The sequence below is a fragment of the Prosopis cineraria genome, unplaced genomic scaffold, assembly GCF_029017545.1.
Source record: "Prosopis cineraria cultivar Desert tree isolate PC_DT_omini unplaced genomic scaffold, ASM2901754v1 PC3, whole genome shotgun sequence".
In the NCBI taxonomy this organism is placed as follows: domain Eukaryota; kingdom Viridiplantae; phylum Streptophyta; class Magnoliopsida; order Fabales; family Fabaceae; genus Prosopis; species Prosopis cineraria.
The window spans coordinates 1,086,249-1,107,851 of record NW_026555334.1 but is presented as its reverse complement, the minus strand read 5'-3'; the positions used below and the strand labels follow the sequence as shown (position 1 = coordinate 1,107,851).

The 21,603-nt window shown below is 34.7% G+C and overlaps 1 protein-coding gene across 1 annotated transcript in view; it reads left to right on the top strand.

The window, feature by feature from the left end:
* The first annotated feature begins 1,418 nt into the window (after positions 1-1,418).
* LOC129305989 (DNA gyrase subunit A, chloroplastic/mitochondrial) overlaps positions 1,419-21,603 on the top strand; it is a 41,116-nt gene continuing 20,931 nt past the window's right edge. The window contains exons 1-13 of the mRNA XM_054946253.1: positions 1,419-1,955; positions 2,648-2,717; positions 3,018-3,083; positions 4,005-4,106; positions 5,420-5,464; positions 5,572-5,670; positions 5,770-5,856; positions 9,681-9,751; positions 11,110-11,218; positions 11,318-11,380; positions 17,666-17,731; positions 17,867-17,955; positions 19,915-19,963. Of these exons, the coding sequence (XP_054802228.1) occupies positions 1,540-1,955; positions 2,648-2,717; positions 3,018-3,083; positions 4,005-4,106; positions 5,420-5,464; positions 5,572-5,670; positions 5,770-5,856; positions 9,681-9,751; positions 11,110-11,218; positions 11,318-11,380; positions 17,666-17,731; positions 17,867-17,955; positions 19,915-19,963 (1,332 nt within the window). The 5' untranslated portion in view covers positions 1,419-1,539. The remainder of the gene's footprint in view (positions 1,956-2,647; positions 2,718-3,017; positions 3,084-4,004; positions 4,107-5,419; positions 5,465-5,571; positions 5,671-5,769; positions 5,857-9,680; positions 9,752-11,109; positions 11,219-11,317; positions 11,381-17,665; positions 17,732-17,866; positions 17,956-19,914; positions 19,964-21,603) is intronic.

Genomic DNA, 21,603 nt, shown 5'->3' with positions numbered 1-21,603 from the left:
TGATTTTAACTTTTAGTTATCATGGTAGCCCATTTTTTGCCGTGGTAGAGTTTCAAAATATTATCTAAAATATTTTCTATTATGGTAAATATTTTGATAGTATTTTAAAAAATAAGTTTTACTCTTCATTATTATGGTAGAATATATATTTAATGAATAAAGTTCACAATGAAATTATATAATTAGGAAAAAATTGGTATAAATTTTAGGGTATTATAGTTTATGCAATGTCTCACTTTGGTTCTTGTGTGAATTAGACATTAGAGGTGAAAAACTTTTTTGTTGGTCAGTTCTCACGAGGCCAGGATCCAATTCTTGTGAGAATTGGTTAACACAAGACTTACAAGATTTTTCATGAAGTGTTCAAGTATTTCCAGCTCTTTAATGCATACTTGACTTTTTTTGAAAGGTAGACTACTTATCACATGAATCAATTAGCTCTTGCAAGAATTAGTTTGAGCACAACTCAAGTACCTACTGAAACTTTGATTCTCATGAGCATGACATCTATTTCTTACAAGAAATATAAGTCTAGAAACATGGTTCCCTGTTGTCGTTTTTCTCACGATAATCACCTCTGATTCTTGTGTGATATAGTGGATAGAACCAATCTCCATTTTGAAATTATAATTGCTGCTTGAATCGAATTGAATTTTTGTATGAATGAGTAGACATAATGGAATTCCATTCTAGAAGTCTAGCTCTTGTGGGCGACATGTCTACTTATTGCAAGAATGGGTTTAACACGCAAACATGTGCTCCTAGGCATTTCATTTAGATCGCACATGATTGACTAGTTCTTGCAAGAATTAACATGAAACACTATAAAATGCTTTGTAAGATATTTTTAAAGTTAAAACCCTGATGTATGGCCTATGACTTGTCTCTAATCAGAATTCTACCAAGACATGCTAGTGCAAGCTCTTGGAAGTGATTTTTAACATCAAGCTAGAAAAATGGAAAGATTAAACCTGTTTTGCTCTAAATCTTCCCTTGTTCATTTGATCTTTTGCTCTTTTAGTTGTTTTTGTTATATCTTAATTTTATAACCTGTGTAACTAACAAATATTTTCTTGAATTTTGTAATAATCTAAATAAGGTATATTAAGTATCTCAAATTAACTAATTAAATAATACATTTTGGTAATTTGCTACAAATATAAGTAACCATTATTGACTAGACCTACCAAATGCCATCCAGAATCTCTGGTACAAAGGAAAAAAAATTATTTCAATAATTAGAAATATTTAATTGCAAATGACAACTATGTTTTCTTGTAATATTTCAATATTTTGAGTTATTTATTTAATATTAATGTTAATATTTTTACAAAATCCTTAATTGTCATTTTCTCTAATTTCAATAAACATGAAATAAAGCGGCCCGCCAAAACCAACGTTCATTTTCAGTCAGTCTCTCAGCTATCAGCAAATACTATAACACAGCTAAAAGCCCTAAACCCTGCAACTCTACTCCACTTCTCATCCACTGCACACGCTCGCTCGCTCTCTCACTGTCATCTCTAAAATGGCTAACCTATGAAACCCTCGCCGATTCAAAACCACACGGAGCTTCTTTCTCCTTCTTCGATGGCTTTTGCCTCTGCGCTGAGAGTCTCATCAATTCTCAGGTATCGTCTATCTCCGCCCCTTGCTCCGATTCGCTTGTCTAGGCTCCAGCAGAGCTTCTCAGGGAACCGCTTTCTCTCTGCAAGTACTCCCGACAAGCCCCGGCCTGTCAGTGCCCAACGCCGGGATGGGCCGGTGCACGCGGGAAGAGAGGAGAATGGGGGAGTTACGGTGAAGGATAGAAGTGAAAACGATGGAAGGGTTTTGCCTTCGGAACTTCACAAGGAGGCAACTGAAGCTTATATGGCTTATGCCATGTCTGTGTTGCTCGGTCGCGCATTGCCTGATGTTCGTGACGGGTTGAAGCCGGTGCACAGAAGAATTCTGTGAGTAGTGTTTTTGGAATTTTTTTTTTGGGGAAAGCAATGATGTTATATTGTCCGAAGGCAAGGAATATCTTCATGACCTTTCTACTTTAAAACGCTTTGTGGTTGGTAATAGTGACAAACTTTCTGTTCTAACTGCGTAAAAAGAAAGTAAATTTAATTTGGTCAATTGAAGAATTTTTCCTTCAAACGTCGTGTGGTATGCTTGTTCGTGATTGTGCTTCCATTTATGTAATATATGCTTTTCAACTTCTGCATGGCGCGTTAGAAATTGGTTGTGATACTTTTTCTATAGGAATGTACGCTTATTCTTGATCGCAATGATTTTGCAGGTTGTGAAGATATTAGCATAATCCTATAATTCAGTTTGTTATTAGTTTGGGCAGGGTCCTTGAGGCGTAATTATATGTAATTCATAAGAATCATTACTGCTATTGGTTCATGAATTGTAGCAATGTATTATTGCAAATTGCGTAAACTATATACTCTTTCTTATTGTATTCATCATATGAAGTTTACCGTGATGTCACCTGTAGTTTTCTGTGTTGTGATTTGGAAAAACACAACAAACATTTGTCTAATGGCTTATTAACTTTAATTTTAGAGCAGTTGAAATTTGAAATTTTTTGTTTAGAATACTTGCAAAACAACCTAATAATTTATTGGTCTTCTCTTAATGTTCTTTTATACAGATTTGCAATGCATGAGCTTGGCCTTTCATCACGTAAACCCTTCAAGAAATGTGCAAGAGTTGTTGGAGAGGTTAATTTTCTAGCAATACATATTCAATTCTTGTTCTAAGAGAGCACTTAGAACATGCGTCTGCATTCTACAAATATATGTGGATCATTTCTGTGCATATGGACAACAACAACAACAACAACAACAACAAGCCTTTATCCCACTAGGTGGGGTCGGCTACATGGATTGCAAGACGCCATTGTGCTCTATCATTTATTAAGCTTTTAGAAATATTATTAATTAAGAGATCACGTTCAACAACTTCCAAGAGTGTTCTGTGCATATGGACATCTTTCATTTTTTGTGCTGCTGCTTCTATAGGTTTTGGGGAAGTTTCATCCTCATGGAGACTCTGCTGTGTATGATTCTTTAGTAAGAATGGCCCAGGTAAAATAATTCTGTTATCCACTATTTGTCCTAATAATGATAAACTAGTAGAAATATTGCTCGTCAATGATTACCTATCTCTGACTAGTGTTTGGTATGCAAAATAATGAAAATGAAATAGAAAAAGTGATTTTGTGGATGATAAATGTCTTTTATGCTTCTAAATAAAATAATTGTAATAAAATAAAATCACCATAAAGAAATAATGATAGAAATATAATAGATATTGAATGTCTTATTTATTGTTTAATGGAAAGGTGACACAATCAAATGCCCTGTGACATCAAATAGATTACCTCTTTTCTTTACTGAATGACTATCATATTACATTTGGCTATCTTTCATCTATTTATTAAATATGTTGAAAAATAATTCTGCTTCCATCTTCCTTTTGATCGACTAAGAAATTAGTTAACAAAGCCTTTAGGAAGGTAATCAGGCAGAGATTAAGTCAGACTTCAAAAGGGAAAATAGTGACGAAAGGACAAATCTTGATGCTAATAAAGCCTTTGAGTACCTTACTATTTATTAACAGAATTTCTCTTGCAATTTCATGTCAAGTCATTAAATAAACTATCCTATCATGTTCTCTAATAATTATGGTGTATGATACTTTTATTGAATGTGAAGGCTGCCATTCCTTCCTAGAAAAATGCACCAAATTTCTGTAACTATGTACTTTGCATCATTTTTTCTCTTTCTGTTGAGAGTTGTATTTGCTATTATTATTTTGGTTCTTGAGAAGGATCTATATGTATGTTAACCTAATATTTCCATTTCCCCCCTTCTTTTTGGTAACTGTTACTTCTCTGAAATGTGACGTGCCATTTGGTGGTAGATGATGTTTTCTTTTGATGCTCTTTTAGTTTCTCACATTATTTATCTCATCTGTTTAGGCCTTATGTCTTCAATTTCTTTCAGGATTTCTCCTTACGTTGTCCACTAATCCAAGGGCATGGGAACTTTGGATCAATTGATGCGGACCCTCCAGCTGCCATGCGTTACACAGAGTGTAGATTGGAAGTATGTTTTGAACAACTAAATTGTTCTTTAAAATTAAGTATTTGGCTCATATTGTGTGCTTTATCTTTTTGAACAAGGACTAATTTGTGAGACTGTGGCATCTTGAAACTGTTTGTTTGTCTTATTTATGGATAGGAATTTATGTCATGTCAAATTCCCCCTTTGTGATGCAATCAATAGGCATTTGTTCTGTGAATTACCATGCTCAAATCATTGGTTGTATTCATGAAGTTTTGTATTTATCTTTTTTTAAATAATGTTATTACCAATTTGATAAGGAAAATGAAGTTGGTAAATCATGTAGTTGAAAATTGTATCCTGAGGGATATGAGGAATGGGTTTTATGCTGTAATGATGGGTGGAGATTCAAACTATAAGTATTGAAGCTTGCTTAATTTGTTTGAAGATGTGATGTGAGAAGTAAGACTGTTGTTTCATGTTTTTGGCTGTAAAAAATGGTTTGAAGTGCATTCCACAAACTATTAATTCTCACTCCTTAAACACAAAAGTGTGTTGCATATGACCAGAATTGCCAATACCATATATGAAGTATGATTCAGTTCCGGAGTTTTGGTTGCTTTTTGCTCAGCAATTGTAATGCTTAAACTTGGAATGGGTCACTTATTAATTAATGTCTTATATAAAGCTCCTTGGTGGCAATAAGTGATTTTTGTTGAAGTTGTCTTGTTTAAATGGTGCTTTCCTTTATTATGGGCTGTAATGGAGTGGGTGTGTGAATAATCATGAGGCATGGTGCCACAACTGTGTTTACATGTTTGGCAATCCATTTGACAGTTTGTTTCCAGTTTAATTGTATTTTTTAAAACCATTAAACTGGATAGAAGTCGTTATATATGTAATCATGTTACAGAGGCTGTGGGATGGAGTTTCAAATATAGTGATACTTAATCTGTGTTCTAATGGAGTGGGTGCGTGAATAATCATGTTTAAATGGTTTTTTCCTTTATTATGGGTTGTAATGAAGTGGGTGTGTGGATAATCATTAGTCATGGCTTTGCAACTTTGTGTTTTCATGTTTGGCAATCCATTTGACAGTTTGGTTTTAGTTTAATTTTATTTCTTAAAACCATTAAACTAAATAGAAGTCATTATAGATTTAATCACGTTATGGAGTCTATGGGATGGAGTTTTCAAATGTAATAACGCTTAATCTATGTTCTATAGTATCTAGGGATAATTATTTTCCACTACTAATCTAGATTACTCCAACTGTCAGCCAATTCAAGTGTCTTAATTTCATGTGTTCACCAACATTTTGTGGGATAATTTTATGTCTTGGCTTGAATCTTCAGGCACTCACTGAAGCAATGCTGTTGGCAGATTTACAGCAAGATACGGTCTGTTAATACTGATGCTCATTGTACCTAATGATATTTGGTTATTATGGGGTGCCATTAATAACTGAAGTACATTTTTATGTTTGTTTTTTAAACCTTTCTTGCAGGTTGATTTTGTTCCAAATTTTGATAATTCACAGAAAGAACCTTCCCTTCTACCTGCTCGGCTCCCAACCTTGCTGTTGAATGGTTCTTCAGGGATTGCGGTAATTTTGGGTTCCTTTTGCATGCTTGAAACAGCTGCTGATGCTTATTATATGAATTTTATCTTTACAAATATAACGGCTCTTTTTAATCTTAATCAGGTTGGCATGGCGACCAATATCCCTCCTCATAATCTTGGGGAATTAGTAGATGCTCTTTGTGTGTTGATTCACAATCCAGAAGCTACTGTGAGTACCAAATCTTGAGTCTCTCTCTATGTGAAGGTAGTTAATTGTATCTAGTTTTCTGGGGGATGTTGGAAATTCTGTAAAGTAGGTTTATGAATATGTTACATTATTGACTTCACTATGCTATATGCTCCCTCCAGTCCTTATTATAAGACACTTTTAACTGTTTCACACTGTTGGAACCCTCTATCCTAATAAACTTAAAACCAACGAAAATACAGAAAATACACCACAAATGGGATTAAACAGACTAATGAAGTTGAATTGCAAGAAGAATAAGGAGCTGAAATTACACAGTACATGAAACAACACAAAATACAATTAAACAACACAACATACAGCCAGTACAGCAACACAAACCTAAGCTACACATGAACAAATGATGAAGTAAGATGAACTTCCTCCACCCCAATCTGGCGTTTGATAGGCCAGAACTCTCTACACCACTCCAATTTTCAAAATACTCCACACTTTCCTTCTACACAAACATATAGATTTAAAAAGCCAAAAAGTAGATTGCCCCTACCAAAACACTAGCTTTACTCCCCTACTTTGATGTGTCAGCTGGTCTTTACCCATAGGATTTTCTCCTAAACCCATAGTTCCATCTTTTCTGCCCTTTGCCATTCTTTTTATATCTCCCTTTTGTGAGTTTTCATAGTGACAGAAGATGGGGTCTTATCACACACATTTTAAGAAAAGCTATTTTTTCTCTTGATATCATTAAAAATGATGTGTAATTTTATTTTTATTCCTGGCTTTAAATAATGATACAGCTACATTAAAAACCTTTAAGGGTAGACTTGGAAAAAGTAGTTTAATTATAGCAAAGTGTCCTACATTTTGGACCAAAAATGATTTCTAGAAGGTGTCCTACAAATAGGACTCGAGGGAGTAATACATTATTGACTTCTCCAGCACTGATGTATCTTTGGAGCATGTTATTTGGCATTTTGGGTGAAAATCAGGCCAGTTATATTGCATTGGAGCAGTTTCATATTATTTATTTCAAAGGTTTTGCCAAGATAGAGAATAAAATTTAGCAATAGTTTAGGCAGATAGGGTTTACTGGTTCATATGGTTGGAGTGGATTAAGGGCATTTATCTGAACCTACTCGCATTAAAGGCTCTAAAATGGCACCCTCCAATACTGAGGGTGCCATTGATAGGCAATGAAGACAAAGTCCATTTTTGGTGTGAAGCTCATCCATGGCAGGTTGGCAAGTTGTGTGATATGTAAAGAATAAATAAATAAAGAATAAGCAGTTTTGTTAGTTAAGGAGTTAGTTAGTTAGGTTTTGCTAGAATAAATGATAAAGTAGCCTATATAAGGGATCCTGAGTGTTTGTAAGATGCTATACTTAATTTGAAATCAGAAAAATATCGTTCACTCTCTATTCTCTATTTCTTTCTTTCTCTTCTACCTACCTCTCTCCCTTCTCTTTCTCACCTTTGTTTTCCCTTCTTTATGCCTCTTCCCTACTTTTCTATTTATGATTGGTATTTAGAGCTTGGTTTCCTACCTTTGTTTGCCAAAAACGCACGCTGGCAAGCTACACCGAGAAAGATGACCGATCAAAATGATGATAGATTTTGTACCTTGGAAAATCAAATTCAATCACTCACAGCATAGATGGCCCAACTTGTTAGGAGCTTTGATGAGCCCCATAACAATTGTGGGTCAACATCCAATGGTGGAGGTGGCAACCATTGACCTAGAATAGACCAATGTGATTCACAAGGGGTTTCCAAGATTTTAGAGGGATGATATTATTGGATGGCTTCTCAAGTGTGAGCGGTATTTCCAATTAGATGAGACACCAGATGTATAGGTCACTATGGCTAGCATTCATTTGGATGAAAAGGCATTCTAGTTGCACCAATCGTTTGAGTAGTTATGGAATAACAACAACAACAACAACAACAAGCCTTTATCCCACTAGGTGGGGTCGGCTACATGGATTGCAAGACGCCATTGTGCTCTATCATTTATTAAGCTTTTAGAAATATTATTAATTAAGAGATCACGTTCAACAACTTCCAAGAGTGTTCTCTTAGGCCTTCCTCTACCTCTCTTAATCGGACTCAAAGTTATATGTTCCACTCTTCTCACTGGTGCCTCCCTTGGTTGAGTAGTTATGGAATAGGGAAACAAATTCTTTGGGATGATTATATTGAAGCCATTAAAGCAAGATTTAAACCAATGTTTTAAAAACCGGACTGGATAATGGACTAGAAAGATTAGTGGGTCATAGGTCTCATGGTTCAACCGGTTAGATTGGTGATTGAAGTGGTGATATAATAATTAAATAAAAAATAATATTTATATACATATATATACATATATATTAAAAAACGGGTCAAAATGATTTAATTGCTTTGGGTCTCGGGTTTTTGCTTTGAGTCTTTAAGAACTACCTAGGTCAAAGTGAGCCAAATGGTTGAACTAGGTTGTTTTCTTTTTTGGGTGATGGTTCAATCGGTCTGATCGTTTGGGTAGGTTTGGGTCTTAGTGATTCGAACCTTTATATGAAGCACCAATGGAGAATCTCATGCATCTTTGAAAAATAGGAAGTTAGGTCTATTTCAACAATGAGTTTGATGCCATCACATGTAAACTTTAATTGATTGAGGAGTACCTTGCTCAATTATATCTAGTTAGTTTACAAGAAGAATTAGGACTTGTGAGTCTTCTCAAACTGATTACCCTCTAAGATGCATGACATCTCACATGATTGCAAGAAATCAATTTAATTTTGCCGACCCCACCTAGTAGGATAAAGGCTGTTGTTGTTGTTGTTTGTTGTGTGATGAGTGCAAGGGTCATTTAAGGGAGAAAGATTGTCTTGGGTTTTGGGCTGGCTGTTCTTCAAGTGCCTTGTGCTCATCTGAGAGGTGTAAGGATGCAAAAGTGGTAGCTGGAGTTGGTGGATTTTGTTTTGTTAAGGACAAAAAGTCTTTCCCCTTGAATGTCCCTTTCTTTCTTCAAAAAGAGGTCTTGTTTCCTTTGTTTCTTCATCTACAAGAGCTTTTTCTTCAACAACTAATGCGAAAATCACAAGAAGATTGAGCACAGATGAAATTGAAGAGCTTTGAGCCAACAACCTTTGTTTTTATTGTGACAAGCCATTTTTCAAGGGTCATAGCTGTCCATTGAATTGGAAAGTGCAATTGCAACTCATTGAACTCTATCTTGAATTTGAAGAAGCAATCATAGATGATATTGGGCAAGTGTCAGGAGGCCACGGATGTATTGACGCACGGAAAGGGTCTTTTGGATAAGCAAGATAGCTGGCTTCTACTTTTTCAGTTGTGGCATTAGTTTTGGGCTTCATTGTTATAGACCCTTGAGGTCAAGGGTTTTTGAGGGGAGGGCATTGATATGTAAAGAATAAATAATAAATAAATAAAGAATAAGCAGTTTGGTTAGTTAAAGAGTTTGTTAGTTAGGTTCTGCTAGAATAAATGATAGAGGATCCTAAGGGTGTTTACGGTGCTTTCCTTAATTTGAAATTAGAAATATTATTCACCTTCTCTATTCTCTGTTCCTCTTGTTCTTTTCTACCTACCTCTCTCCCTTCTCCTTCTCTCCATTGTTTTCCCTTCTTTCTCCCTCTTCCCTACTTTCCTATCTATCATTGTGATTGGAATGAACATTTTCATACAATTCGGCTATGACTTTATCGTCATTAGTTGCCCAATGCTTCATAGTTGTTTGCCATATGCTTTGGATAAAGTAAACACTCACTTCATTGCATTGAGTCATAATAATCTTATGTGTTCTGTAATCATAATTGACTTTTCTTGGTTTTCTTGTGTCATAGCTGCAAGAATTGCTGGAATACATGCCTGGACCTGACTTTCCTACAGGAGGGATAATTATGGGAAATTTTGGGTAAGTTGGTTTGCAATATCTTAGAAGTTTTTTGGCAGTATGTTTATGAGGCCCAAAATCCTTCCTTAGAATTCTCTTAATTAAAATCTCAAGTTACTGATAATTTAACCCTAAATGACTCAAAATTCTCAACTTACAGTTTCATCATAAATTAATGAAACATTTTTTTCATACTACAATAGTGCATTGATAATAGGCAAATGTATACTTTTAGCCCTTCAATTTTAAATGAAACTGTAATTTGTTCCTTTAACTTAATTTCTTTTTAGTACTCTAACTTTGAAAATATTTAAAAAAATTTCTCTCATTTAACACCATTGTTTGCTTAATGTGAAATACTTGCATGGGATTTTTTTCCTGAGTTGTAGATGCTGACATGTTTGATGGAATAAAATACATTTACTTATAATTTCAACTACCTTATCATTTCAACATATCATATGAAAAACGATATTCCTTCTTTCTTTCAACTCCCAAAATTTTCAATTTAAAACGAAGCAAATTTTGCAATCTCCAATCTAGGGCCTCTAGGAATTTCCTAGATTCTATTTTAATTGGTTTTTTAACTGAAAAATCTAGGGTGTTTAAGTAAATTAGTGGTGTTATTATATTTTCAAAGTTAAACGACTAAAATGAAACTTAACAAAGTTAAATAACTAAATTGAAAATTAGTACCTTTTTTTTGTGCCAACAATTGAAAATTAGTACTAAAATAAATGTATTGATGGCAATGTGATTATGAATTATCTTGTGGGTGATAACATTGATGCTAATTAATTAATGGTATACTTTTGGTTATAGCCAACATTGACATGATCTCATATAAATTTCTTGCACTCGCACTCATTATGCTTTTCTTTGAATTATAAAAACGTTGGTTATAAAATATAAATTGAGAATTTTGGATAACTGGACTAAAATAAAGATGGAAGTGAAATTAGCTACTTTGTTCTACAGAAACTATTGGTAAACGCAAATGGGCTTGGCCTAAAGGTCTTTTGGTCTATTAGGTATTATGGTTTAGTTATGCAGCTTATATTTTTAATATTTAATTAATTTTCTGTTATTAGGAATTAATACTAGGATATTTTCAGATTCTAGTAGATTAGATTCAGATTCATTGCTTTAATCCTAGACCCCTATATATGTATCATGATGATAAGGAGAATAAAATAATGTGAGATGTTAATTCTCATAAAGTTTCAGAAACTTTGGAAAGTTGCAAAGTTTTTGTGAACAATTTCTATTTTTTATAACTTATTAAACTGAATCAATGTTTTGGTCCTGCTTATTTTGCTTTCTCTAGAACCTTATGTCTTGTCAAACTGTTGCAACCATTTGTGCTCATTTTTTTGCAGGATCCTAGAGGCATACCGTAGTGGTCGAGGACGAGTTGTTGTAAGAGGGAAAACTGACATTGAGATGCTTGATTCTAAAACAAAACGGTCTGCAATAATCATAAAAGAGGTGGAATTTTGAACTTTGTTAGATCATGTTGTTAGATATCCTAATTTTATGCCACTTTTTAGAGAGATTAATGAAAATTTTGTTTTATGATTGGATTAGATTCCTTACCAGACAAACAAGTCTGCACTAGTGGAGAAGATTGCCGAACTCGTGGAAAACAAGGTACAAGTATCATTTTGTTGAATAACGTGATGTCTTATGAAATACTTAGAATATTTGTTTTTAACGTCTCTAATTTATTTCCTATTTTGGCTCTGCTATTATTAATTGTAAATAGTCAAAGATAGATTTTTATGTTTCATCCTTATTCTAGTCGAAATACATGCTACATTAGTGTGTGTATGTCTTATTGCTTTCTATCAATAATATTCAAAGTATTATTCAATATCATTGCTTGCATCGTATTAGAGCACGAGCAAGAGATAATCAACGGCAATACCTTAATGTTGAAGATTGATATGGAGTTACAGCCATTGCCTGAAGTTCATGAACCTCACACAACTTCAAGGATTGGGGGTTCCTCCTTGAATGATTTGCATAAGCCTTCAGGCACCTTGGTTTTGTCTTGTCTTGATGGCATTGGTGTGCTTATTGTCCTTGAAAAACTCACAAGGGACAATTATTGTGAATGGGCCCAAACCTTTAAATTGGCTATTGAAGGGAGAGGATATTAGGCTACATCACAGGTGACATCTCCGTCCTAGACGCATCCAATGCTCAACTGCTACGAACTTGGAGGATAAAGAACTCGATTGTGGCTTCTTGTCTTATCAATGTGATGATCCTGCGATAAAACTTTGCTTTATGTTTTTACCCATTGCCTATGAAATTTGAGAGGCTATTCGTGAAGCCTATTTTGATGGCGAGAATGTATCTGTAGTCTTTGAGGTTAAGACATGGTGATAGGAGTTGGATTTAAATAGTAACATCTCATGGCATTGTTTTGTTGATGTTGCTTAGTATAAAATACAAGTTGAGCAATGCTTGTTCGAGTTTCTTGCTTGTGTGAACCTTGAGCTTGATGCAGCAAGGGGGCAAATCCTAAGTTGAGCACCATTACCATCTATTCAAGAAGCATTTGTTGAAGTCTGATTTGAAGATTCATGGTGATGGGTCATGATGAAAGGTGAATATGCTTCGACTATTATGTCCACTAATCAGATCCTTATGCCCTTGCCACTTGCCACACTAATTTTAAGGATTAGAAAGGAGAAATAGTGCGTGAACATTGTAAGAAGACAAGTGATAGTAAAGATACATGTTGGGATCTTCATGACAAGCTTTTGGATTGAAAATTAAAGGGTAATAAAGGGTATGGTTATCATATGAGAATTGAAAAAGGTGATGATAGTAAAACCACCACTTAATCCATCTCATATGAGAAGTTGTCTGAACTTATGGAATTGTTGACTCTTTATAATACTAGTGCCCAACCAATAACTATTATTGTGATATTTAAAATATTATTATATATCCCTGCTCACAACCTTAAAAGTTAGTCACTTACAAAGGGTCTTTCTAAAAGAGATAGGGATGTTGGTTTGTAGATTGGTTGATGCTCCTATGGATCCAAATGTTAAACTCCTACTAAGATAAGGGGAGCCACTTGCAAACTTGGAAAGATACTGGAGATTGGTTGGAAAACTCAACTACCTTACCAACACTCATCTTAATGTGTCTTTTCCTTTAAGCATGGTAAGTCAATTCTTGGAATCTCCATGTGATAGCCATTAGGAAGCTACAATCCACATTCTTAAATGTTTCAAAAGATATTTGGGTTAAGGATTGTGATGAGACTAGTACTTATGTGGGTTACGTTTATGATAGGAGATAGTCTAAAACTATCACTAAGACCAATAGCAGTGGCAAGGGGTCAGAAAAGGGTACCATAAAAGGCCTAAAGGGTAACAAAGAGGAAGTTATCTAGGGTTGTGTGTCTAAGGAGGAGGAGAAGCAATCAGATAGTGGTGGTTGGGAGAGTTCTTGATCTCTCAAAAGTTAGGGAAGCATTTCTATTTTCAGCCCTATTTTCCCTTTTATTTTTGGTTATTTTCACTATAGTTGATCCTAGTTTATCTATCAGTTTTCCTCTTCCACCCCTATTGAAGAGGGTATGACTAACTAAGGGCCTCATTTGGTATGATGAAATTAGGAGGGCGGAAATGAATATGTAAATGGAATTGAAAATGTTTCATGTTTGGTTAGTTAAAGTCATGTTGAATTGGGCTTATACATGGAAATCATTTCCATCAAAATTGATGAAATTGGGTTCCATAAAAAAAAAAAAGAGCTTAGTTTTCAAATTCCATGTGGCTTTTTCAATTTTTACCCCTTCTCTAGTCAACCACTTATTATTGAACCAGGTGTCGACCTCCGACATTTGATCTCCAACCTTCGACCTTTGATGTTTGACCTTTGCTACTCAGCCGTTGTTGCTTGTGTTGTTTGTTGTGGGTCTTGTCTTTCCTCCGCTTACCGTTGCTTGTGTTGTTCAACCAGATTTGTTCGGGTTTAGATCTCCCTTTTTACCTCTCGATAGTGGCCTCTTTCTTCACTCTCCCAAGCTTCTTCTTCATTGAAACCTTCACAAAACCTCGATCTTCTTCTCCTTCACATAGAAGAGACAAGTGGTGCCATCGTCATCCTCTATATATCTGAAGCGCCCATAAAAAAGATTCATCCCTTGTACTCGCCTTCGTTGTTAGAAGAGGGATTTGAGTCAGTGTTGACTTTGTATTGAGGTCCTGACCCTCCATTCTCATGCACAGCTTTTAGGACCTTTTTTGCTATCGATTTTGAATTTCTCCTCCCTTTTTAAAACACTTATTTTCAATTCCACGAAGCTTCTTCATTCTTCAATAGTTTTTCTCCCCCTTGCCTTCTCACATTCCTTTACCCAAAACCTGGCTTTGATTTATTATATTGTTTTCTTTGGATCTGGTTTTGTTCCTATTTCGATGGTGGCTGCAAATCCTAGCAGTGGTTGATGGTGATTTTAATATGGGTTGAAGTAAGTTTTTTGGGATGAGGGCTTTTTAGTCTTTCTATATTTTAAATAATAATATTAAATAAAATAATCTCTTAATTCCATGAACATAAACCAAACATATTTTTAAACCCTATGTTCATTTTCATATCCATCTCCATTTTCATGTTTATTTTCGTTTACATCAAAATCATTTCTACTGTATGAAACGGGGCATAAAATAGTGAAGATATATCAATGTAGAGAGCTCTTACTCAATTACTAGAGCAAAATAGAAATATCCTTGCCATTCTTCAATGCTTGTTTGGCGGTCATGATATTGAAGGTATAGAGAAAGGTGATCATATTGAAACTCCTTGGAACAAGGAGGAACCATGATAGAACAAAGAAGGGGAGGGTGGGGAATGAAACAAGGAGGTGGTCAAGGGACTTGGAGAGAAAGATGGGCAGGAATATGTGATTGGAGATGCCCTTATTTGATGGAGAAGATCCCATTGGCTGGACCTTATGTATGGAGAGGTATTTTTCCTTTAATAGAGTTTTGGGAGGCAGAGAAGATAGACACAGCAATGGTTGAATTGGAGGGAAGTGCATTGAATTGGTTTTAGTGGGCTAAAACTTGAGGACCATTGGTGAATTGGGCAAAGTTCAAAGCAGGGGTCATCAAGAGATTCCATTGTTCACAAGCTTGGAATGACCATGAATGCATTGCAGCCTTGAAACTGAGCGGGTTTGTGACTGAATACAAGGACAAATTTCAGATGTTATTTATAACCTTAGATGATGTGTCTAAGGTTTCACTAATGTGTATGTTTATGAATGGGCTTCAGGAGGGGGGAGATGATGTGACCACTACTCAAGTGGGTTACATTTATGAGAGGTGACAGCCCAAAACTACTGCTAAGACCAATAGTAGTGGTTGGGGGGGTCAGAAAAGGGTACCTCAACAAGCCCAAGGCCTAATAACTATGGATGACAAAGAGACAGTTGTTTAGGGCTGTGTGTCTAAGGAGGAGAAAAAGCAATTAGATAGTGGTGACTGGGAGAGCTCTTGACCTCTTGAAGTTAGGAAAGCATTTTAATTTCTAGCTCTATTTTCCCTTTTATTTTTAGTTGACTTTATTGTAGTTGATCTTACTTAGTTCATCTATCCATTTTCCTATTCCAACCCCTATTGAAGAGGCTGTAACTAACTATAGTAAAGTTATATTAATTAACTCTCATTTCCATCAGATTGTTATATGAGAATAAGGGTAATTCTCAAGCAGTGGGCTATGGTTATAGTGATAAGAATGATGTCCCAGATATCCAAGACGAGACCCAAATTGTTGGGTGTAGCAATGTTGGTTGGTTTGGATGCTTGATTGACCAGTGCTCTACTTCAGGATATTGTGTGTTATTTGGTGTAAACTTAATTTCCTAGAAGAGTAAGAAGCAAAATATAGTTGCAAGGTCTAGTGTCAAAGTAGAATATCATGCCATGGCCTCAGCAACATGTGAGCTTATGTGGTAAAAGCAACTCCTTATGGAATTGAAGTATAGGAATGTTATTAAAATGGATTTGATTTACGACAAGACAATTAGGTTGCAATGCATATAGCTTCAAATCTAGTGCATCTTGAGAGGACCATACACATTGAAATAAATTATCATTTTGTGAGAGAAAAGATTCAATTAGGTTTTCTTGTTACCAAATATGTTAGTTCTAGTGATCAACTAGCAGGCATTCTAACCAAATCTCCCCATGATCATTGAATGAAGTACATTTGTAAAAAGTTCGGTGTGTATGATCTATACACACCATCTTAAGGGAGAGTGTTAAGAGTCAGAAATCTTCATTGTAGTTATTGGATGATATTAGTGCTGACTAGATTATGATTAGGAGATCAATATGTATCTTGTCTATTATTCTTTGTACCCTTTGTCTTGTATATACGATTATAAATAAGACAAATGGTAGTTTAATATATTCACTGACTACTTTTCAAATCTCTAGCCTACAGTTTGTGAAGTGTCCAAAAATTTTTGGCTGAAAAGGAATGTCTTTTTCTTTCTCTTTTCCCCTGCCTTTTTTTACACACATCATTCAGCACTGGGCCGTTTCTGGTTGGGCCAAATTGGACAGCATGATCAGTCACCAGTCTGACATGACCTTTTTTTTTTTGAATGTATGTGTATACATATTTATTTATTTTTCATTGGATTGAGCCCAACCTAACATGGTTGTGCAGCACAGGGGGTAAGAATACCTTGTCTGATGATACATTTCAAAGGTTTTTTTTTTTTTTGGTCGATTTAGTGTATGAGGGCTTATGGTGCTTGTTGATTAGTTTGTATAGTTTCTTCTACATGGATGGTGGTAGAGTTTATACGTGATTTTTCAGTCAATGTTTGGTGAACTGTATGTGGTGGTTTGGTGTTTGATTGGCATTTCGGATGTCATGCAATGAAAAAAAAAAAATAGCAACTGGCGAGGGAGTTATATGTTGTTAGGTTTCACCAGTGCGACCTAAGCAGTAAAGGTTAGTTGAGAGAAGTCATGGGACCACTCATGAGAAGCTGGTCCAGGACTTCTTGAAGCTATGTTTTGTTAGGTACTTTTTCTGAGGAGTATTCTTGGGAGAATGTTTAGGGACCACTCAGAATGTCAGTCAAAGAATTTTGTAAGCTTTTTATTTTTGTCTTGGACATTTTCAGCCTGAGCACTAGTTTACTTCTTGGATCAGTCGTTCCTTTTTAAAGCTCAAGTTGTTTAACATTCTTTGTTTATCTTCATTAATGTGTTTCATTTGTAGCAACCACAAGCTTTCTGAGATTTAGTTTAAGGGGGAGTATCAAGGGTTTTAGCAAAGGCTTGTTGGTTAAAGGGTTGTTAGTACTGCCATCGAAGTTAAGGGTATATTTGTCTTTCTGTAATTGTATAGCAACTGAAGGGTTAATGTTGTGTATGTCATTGAGTTTTCAACTCTAAAGACAAACTGTGGCTTCCAGATTAAATGCAGCTTTCTCGTGTTTTATAAGCTTTTCTGCTTCTATATTAGCTGCACGTTAATGTGGATGCCCTGTAATTTTAGAGTTGTGTTGACTTTCTCATACAAGATTTAAGCATTGAATCTTTCGCAAGAATAAGGATGCTATTTTTTGGGCCTACCCTTTTGTGTTCTCACATGACCCTCTAAGGTGTCAGTTGAATATTGGAGATTGAACAACTTTGTTGATTAATATGGGAGGATATTGTAAACTTCTCTCTCTTGCTTTAATTTTTCCTCATACGATGAAGCATGCAATGCATGATGGTGCCATAACTTCCAAACCCTCATCACACTCCTTAATCTCACGTTGTTATTTTTCTTTGCAACACTTTGTACTCTTCCTTTTTGGTGTTTGCTAATTCCATTCATGAATTGCTGCTAGCATGTATAATAAGCAACTTTCTCATTAGTTTTTCTTCTTGTTATCAGAGTTTGGAGGGAATAAGTGATATTCGGGATGAGAGTGATCGTTCTGGAATGCGTGTAGTTATTGAGGTATACTACATAGTTGTGGTTTTTGCTCATACATTCTTTTGTTGAAACCTCAAAGTAAACATTAAAAATGTCAGAAAAAATTAAAATACAAAGCTTTAGAACATTTGATAGTGACTAATTTTATGCCCTTTGCAGCTTAAGCGGGGATCAAATTCATCAATTGTTTTGAACAATCTTTATCGATTAACATCTCTTCAGTCTTCATTTAACTGCAATGTGGTGGGGTAAGTTCTTTCACATCTTTTTGAAATATTCAATCCAAAACATGCAGAAAATTGTCAATCTGAAAATTCTTTTTGATGTGTGATTGGTAAGTTTTCTTTTGAGTAATATGCCTTACAAGTGTGTACTCGTTTAAGAAAGGCCTAAACTCATTTCACTTCTTAGGACCCTAGCTGATTTTTGTGATTGGCATAGACCTTGTGGCTATTTAAAAACAGTTTGTTGGTTAGAAATTCATGGTTATGAATACTGTGAAAACATGGACCAAGGCATGTTTGGAAGCCATGGTTTTTCTGTGAAACTAAGCTAGCATTTTATTGGTTTGATATCACCCTCTTCTTTTTAATAACATGGCTTGAGGTGAGTTCATGTGTTACAAAGCCAAGTTTTGCATTTTACCCAAAAAAAAAAAAAAACACCAAGTTTTGCAAGTGTTCGACTTACTGACAGAATATTTTTCATGGGTTCTGATTAAGTTAAGTGGCAGAAGTTTTTGGCTTACAAATAGAAGATTTGCCTTTTTATCTCTTGAAAACTAAGTATTTGTTATAGCGATTTTACCTAAAACTGAGGTCAAATTCTGTATAAAGTTTAACGGCTTTGATGATACATAAATTTGGACTGAAAATATTGGCTACCTTTCAGATTTTTTTCTTTTTATTTGAGCAATCCCATTTAGTTAGAACGGCAAGAGTTTTTTATTTAGTTTGGTCTTATCTTAACTACTCATATGCCCAAGATCTAGTATGCTTTTGTCATGACATTGTGCTGACAAAGTTTCCCTTTATTAAAATTTTGTGGACATAAAACATGTAAGTGAATTTATCCTTTTACATAGTTTTTAGCTCATAGTATTGTTAAACTACCCCTAAAGAGTAAGAAAATGTAATGCAAAATTCATTTTATATTTGTGATCTGTATCTACAGTATATTATCTTCTTACTGATTTGATTCGTTTATTTTAGTTTTATGCTTCTGCCTTCTGTTCTGTTCGATATCTATATAGGTTAGTATAATTGTACTGAAAAGACTAAGGTTTGAGCAATACAATATATATATATATATATATTGTTTTCAAATCATTTTTGTTGCTTTATTATCTATTTCTTTTAAGATAACTTTTTTTTAATTTCATTATGTTTCTTATGTTTTTGAAACGTTGGGATAGTGCTCTCTGTTTTTTTTTTTTTAATTTTTTATTCCATTGTCTGGTATTTTGGAAAACTTGAGGTGGTGTATTACCGCCACCTTCCCAGACTAATATGAATCACTGATGTGTGGAATTGTTTATTACCAATGACTGCCTTAAGGATGCTTCAGGGATGTCTTTGGTATTTTTATTTAATACGGCTTTATATTCCAAAACCGTTTATGTAGGGATAGTTATTACCCTATGGCCTAGAGTCATCTTGCCTAATTTGCTTCTCGTTTCTTCCGTATTATTATTATGGTTTCAAGCCATTTGCAATTTGTTTCGTCCATGAATCATGCTTACTGAAGGAGTTCAATTTTCTATTATTCCTTGTTTTTGAACATGGGATTGAGTGGGATCTGTTTGCAATCCTTTCCTCAGTTTATGCACTGTTATTGGTTTCAGTGGAATGAGAGCAATTAGAATGGGACCACCTGGAAGACCCTTAATGTAAAACAAGGACCTTCAAGTTGTAAATATCAAAGCCTAAGTCTCCCAATTAGGGGAGAATGACAATTAAGGACTCTAGAAGAACATTAATGTAAAATAATGACCTTCAAGCTGTAAATATTGAAGTTTAAGTTGTAAATTTTGAAATTTCAGTTGTAAAAGGTCCTTGATATTTTTTCAAGGGCCTTTATCCTCCCAATTAGAATAACAAGTTATGAATTTACAATTTTCTGTTACTCCATCTATCTGTTCCTTACTTGTGTTTTACTTGTGTTTCTTCATGTCATCATTTCTTGCTTTCTCGTTCCCATATCTGTAGAATACTAAATGGGCAACCTAAACAAATGGGACTGAAGGAATTACTCCAGGTGACTATTTGCTTGCCAAATCTTCCCACTGTTACCCATTGACATAATTGTTGGTTTGATTAAACTGTTTTGCTTGTCTCGTCAGGTTAATTGACATTCTTTTATAGCTTCCATGTCTTTGACATTCATTTTCTTACCCTACAAGATACTTCTTAGGTCATGGAACACATGAGCACGCTTGAGTAAAATTTGAACAGCAATGTTAAGACAAATGATGAATCATATGTTGTTATTTTTATATCATGTGTATTATGTGAAAATGTTGGAGATTCTGAGTCTGCAAACAAGGTCACATACTTTAGTCATGAATCTCACTTGATCTTTGGAATGCTTAACCACACAATTTTTTAGTATTCCTCAAAGTAAAATGATTGGCTATTCCAAAATTTCACTCTGTAAATGGTAGCTTGGAATGGGAATCTTTCATTCTTCACCTTAACATCACTAGAGGTACACAGTAAAGAAGAAACTAGAAGAGCTGACCAAGGAAACAGCCTATTGTACTGTACCAAAGACACTCTGATATGTTGGAGGTGGTGACTCTGTAACTGATATTAGCCGAAAGAAAAAAAGTAGCGTGATCACTGAGAAAATTGCAACAAAGGTGCGACTGAAATATAATAGCTCTTATAAGACAGAAAACACAGTAATGAAACCAAAAAAATAGTTGAACCCGAAACTGTAAAATATGCAGAAAATATATGATAGTGCTAGGCCTTTGAGATGCAAACTGTATGTGATAAGATCCCCTTAAAGATTTATTCGAGAAAGAAATGACAGAAGATAAATTAAATCTGATTTTGTTATTTAGTTTAAGATTTTGTTATTTAATTTAAATATTATATAGGAGATTTTATTTAGTTATTTAGTTTTTATCTAGATTTAAATTTTTTTTTCATTTATTTAGATCTTATCTAGATTTAGATTTTTACTTAGTCTTTCATTATCTAGTTACCTGGATTTCATTTGTATTTACCTCTATAAATATGCCTAGCAACTTAAAAGCTAGCATATCATCATCATTAAAATACTTTCCTAAACCCTTTGGAGATTCTCTGAAGCATGGCTATTAAGAAAAATATAGAATGAGATTCTTGTTACATGTTATCTTAATAGAATTGTTCTTCCTGTTTCCTTTTATTATTTGAGTGTTTTAACAATTTGGCATCAGAGCCATGATTACCACACGTACTGAGCAAGAAACCAATCCTTCCAATGACTCATCCAATAACACCCTAGAAAATCAAAACCCACTTGTATCAGATCGTTCAGCTGCCATTGCTTTAAAACTCGGGACTCTTGATTTGTTAAAAGAAAAGGTAGATGCCCTTGAAGCATCTGCATTCACTAAAAGCAAAATGGCAAGAGAAACTCATAGCAGGCGACATTATGAAGAAGAAAGTGAAGATGAGCAAGAATACCGAAGACGCAACAGGGCTCATCATACTAAAATTGAATTTCCAAAATTTAGTAGAGGTGACCCATAAAGAAGATAAGGTAAATATATTTTAAATATTATGACACACTTGAAGAAGATAAGGTAGATGTGGCGTCTATGTATTTGGAAGGAAATGTTCTAGATTTGTTCACTTGGATCAACCATGAGTGGACTCTTCATTATTGGGATGAACTTGTGATAG